Raw genomic sequence first — 3,874 nt, 5'->3', positions numbered from 1 at the left:
CAAAAACAGACACGGAGAAGAATTTGGATTGTTAGATAATCAACTCTTGTGTCGCAGGAAGGTTAGTTGTTTATTTATTTATTAAAATAACTGTTTTTTTTCTTGATATTTATTTAATAAGATTTAACGGGGTCAACAAAAACACTCGAATCATAAATTAATAATTAATTCATTTGAGTTAAAATCTTGTTTATTCAACTCTATTTGAGCATAACAATTATACTTGCTAAGGACAAGTCAAGGTGGCGGGTCATGCATAATTTGGATCTTGGCCATCAAACACTGAATTGTTACCCTCAAAAAAGATGCGCACACATATAAGCGGCGATTTTTCTTGCTTGAGGAGCGAAAAATCAAAACCTGGAAAATTTAGAGCACCCAAAGTAGAAGCATTAATTGCATTTTCATTAATTTCTTTCCACTTGCTTGCGTCCAATTCAAAGATGAAAGGCAAGAGAAACAACAAGAAAAGAGGAAGAGAAAGTAGCATACATCATCACGTGACTATCACGTGGCTAATCTTATCCTTTTCTTAAGAATCTCAGGACTACTGTCCACAAATTATTCATCAGATGCCACCATTTTACCCCACTCTAGCTGCTGTGAGCCTAAATATCGCCCCCGACTCACGCACAAGAAAAAACCACTCACCGGGAAAGGGCTCGCTTGATGACCGGTGCCAACATAGCTGGTGCACTTAAATGGGGCAAATGCCCTTCAGTTCTTAACGTTTCCACGGTATTTTCGCCACCCAAATGGTTCTTCAAATACTCGGCCACTGATGCTGGGACAGATACATCCTTCGACGTTTGGATTATACAGCATGGTACTTTGACTAGGCCCAGTATCCCTCTTAGATCACTGTTAAAAACGGTCCTTGATACAAATAATGTAATATCTGGTCTCATGTTGAAAAGGGTCCGAGTAAATTCTCTGACAGCAAGGGGTACATCAGCTCCAACTGCTAATGGCGCAAAACCATTGACCCAAGCCTCATAATTAGCCTCCATTGCTTTAAAAACAGACTCAATTTCCTCTTGCTCAAATCCTCCATGGTAATCTTCATCATTCAGAAACCTGATTGCGTAAAATGTCAAGAAAAAACTTGGGTCAATAAACCGATTTCTCAGCTAAATCTAAATAAACCACTGATTAATCGCACAGGCACACACAACAATACCAAGTCAATGTTTAAAGATTAGAAAAGAACACAACTTTTTTGGGTAAATGCAAAATTGGGTATATGAAGCTTTTACCTTGGTGATGCTCCGATGAGAATCATCTTGATGAAGAGCTCCGGACGTCTAATGGATGCCAGTATACCGATCATAGCAGAAACAGAGTGTCCCACATAAAAACACCGGTCAACGCCAAGAGTGTCAAGAATGTTGAGCAAGTCATCAACATAAGCTTCAAGATTGGTGCATCGTCTAAAATTGAAATGATCAGGATTGACACTACCAGCACATACAAGATCAAAGAGGATTACACGATAGTATGGCGTGAAAAAGGGGAGAATGCGTTGCCAAGCGGATTGGTCAGTGCCAACCCCATGGGCAAAGACCAGAACTTTGTCACCTTCGCCTTGAACACGGACGTTGAGAGCGTCTAGGATGAGGCTACTCATTTACGAAAGAGAGAGGTGATAAATGGGGTTTCGAGGAAGCGAGACTACGTCTCTGATTGAGTGAAAGATGCTATTGGAAATAGGGAGGGAGCGGCCACTCTCTTCTGTGGCGAGTACATGTATGAAGGTCAGGGAGTGGGGCTGTGCAGGCGTAGGTGTGCCGGGTGGTGTTGGTTTGCAAGCATGGATAAGTGCTATTTATATAGCTACGTGGACCGTACATGTTAGGACACAAAACATAGGATAGTGTTGCGAGTCATTTTATTTGGAACAGATCTTGAGCGATCCACCCATGGATTGGTACGGTTGTCACAAAACTCTTAGCTATAATTTTGAGATTATCATTTGAAAGAAATTGTTTTTCTTAATTTATTATATTTATATAAAATATGTGTTTTTAAAACTACTTTAAAAAAATACGGGTGCAGTCGGTCCCACGAATCATGAACTTGAGATTTGCTCTGAACTGGATTTAAAAAAAAAAAAATGATTAGGAGTTTTTCTTTATCAAATACGACCGATCCAAATTTCATTTATTTTTTTAAATAAGACAGAAATAATATTATTTTAACTAGAAAAATCTTAAAATGACGATTTTCTATTAATCTGTATAATATTTCAAACTCTTGATTTTTAAATTGGATTATGTACCAGCAGATTTTAATAAGTTTGGTTCTAATTTTTTTTTTAATTAATATAGATGTTTGGGTCAGATTATGTGTACCTCGATTAATTTCACGAATCCTAAAATTAACGACTATGTAAACTTTCAGTAACCCTAAGGTTTATGTAACTAGAACCAGCAATCTTTAAAAAATAAATTTAAAGTCTAACCAGTTGAGCTACATCTTTAAAATTTTTTCTGTTAATTTAATTGTGTATCAGTTGAACTACACCTCTAATAATTTTTTTTATTAATTTAATTGTGGGTGAGTAAATGTCCCCCACACTTTAACACACAAATACACGCGCGTGCATGAAGACAAAGATCCAAATTTAGAATTGTTATATGTATTTTTATATAAACACACAATGTGGACACGAAATATTATTAGGTTTGTTGCCCTGATTCGAGGTGTGCCTGTAATGTTACTGGGGCAGGCGCAAAGGGGGTGACCTCCCTGATGGCATTGTTGTCATCCTTGCACCATATCCTTTAAAGGAAGAATAATATATGCAGATTATATTTAACCCTAAAGGACCCCCCATTTTCAATCCATCTGCTTCTGTGATTTGACAATGGATAAAATCTGAAATGCCCATAGTGCTGTTGCCATTGTTCCCACTATATTATTGGCCCGTCATATGGTGCGAATTTTATTAATGTTTCTAGACATTTTGATAATGTTTTTTCTAATAAAATATAAAATTTAACTAACATGATTTGATATTTTTAATAAGTCTATAAACAATACAAATAACTGATGAAAATATTATTTGATATAAAAAAAATATTTAAAATAAAAAAAATTTACAAACATTGAAACGATAATTTATTAGATCGATCTAGGTTAACCCGGGTTAACCTGTTATTTTATAAACAATGAAATTGAAAAAAAAAATCAATTAAATAAAAATAAAAAAACTCAAGTCAAATGAGTTAATTCATCAAACTCACAATTTGACATATAATACTCAAATAATCTCGTTAAAAGTATACTAAAAAAATTTGTGAAAGTTTAATTTCTAATAAATATAATATTAAAAGATAAAATTTAATTTTTTTAAAAAAAATGCTATTATAATAAATAATATTTTGTGAAGAATGGTAGAATAAACTTCCCTCCTCTTTTAGTTTTTTTTGCTAATATTAATGACATTGTAATTATTGTTTTGTAAATTAAAATTGTCTTATATCCTTATTTATAAAGAAATTTTATCAGACGAGCCTAGTCATCATTATTTTGGATGACCAAAGTGATTTAATGAGCTAAATAATTTTACATTGGATCCATTTAAAAATATTATTATTTCCCCTCTTTGTTTCAAAAAGATTCTCTTTGTTATTACTTTTAATTGCATCAAGATAGTTTTTTTATTCAAAATAGCGAGTTCCTATATCATTTATTTGCGCTAAGTTGTGGAAGAGATAAATCTTTTTTAACATAAAAGATATTTAAATAATGTTACTAATATTTTTATAATAGAAAAAAATTAATTTATATGAAAATTGATCTATATAATTCAATTTTTTTAGTAGATCCAAAGACAATCTAGATGGTCAATGAAAACATAGTCCGACTTAAA

The 3,874-nt window shown here is 33.3% G+C and overlaps 1 protein-coding gene across 1 annotated transcript; it reads right to left on the bottom strand.

Annotated features, from left to right (window-relative positions):
* Window positions 1-384: 384 nt before the first annotated feature.
* LOC133681881 (probable strigolactone esterase DAD2) lies at window positions 385-1,829 on the bottom strand. The gene is made up of 2 exons (XM_062105065.1): window positions 1,257-1,829; window positions 385-1,077 (listed from the first exon to the last, which is right to left on the bottom strand). Exons 1-2 carry the CDS (start codon window positions 1,625-1,627, stop codon window positions 648-650), a joined length of 801 nt encoding a protein of 266 aa, XP_061961049.1. The 5' UTR covers window positions 1,628-1,829; the 3' UTR covers window positions 385-647.
* Window positions 1,830-3,874: the final 2,045 nt, after the last annotated feature.

The sequence above is a fragment of the Populus nigra genome, chromosome 2, assembly GCF_951802175.1.
Source record: "Populus nigra chromosome 2, ddPopNigr1.1, whole genome shotgun sequence".
NCBI lineage: Eukaryota > Viridiplantae > Streptophyta > Magnoliopsida > Malpighiales > Salicaceae > Populus > Populus nigra.
Note: the sequence above shows the minus strand (reverse complement) of the source record. Positions and strands in the feature narration are given on the sequence as shown.

Bases quoted from the DNA above. Each gene is read 5' to 3' on its own strand.
- LOC133681881 (XM_062105065.1), bottom strand. From the start codon at position 1,627: ATGAGTAGCCTCATCCTAGACGCTCTCAACGTCCGTGTTCAAGGCGAA. The intron at 1,078-1,256 runs GTAAAAGCTTCA...TTACGCAATCAG, and splicing joins CTCATCGGAGCATCACCAAG to GTTTCTGAATGATGAAGATT.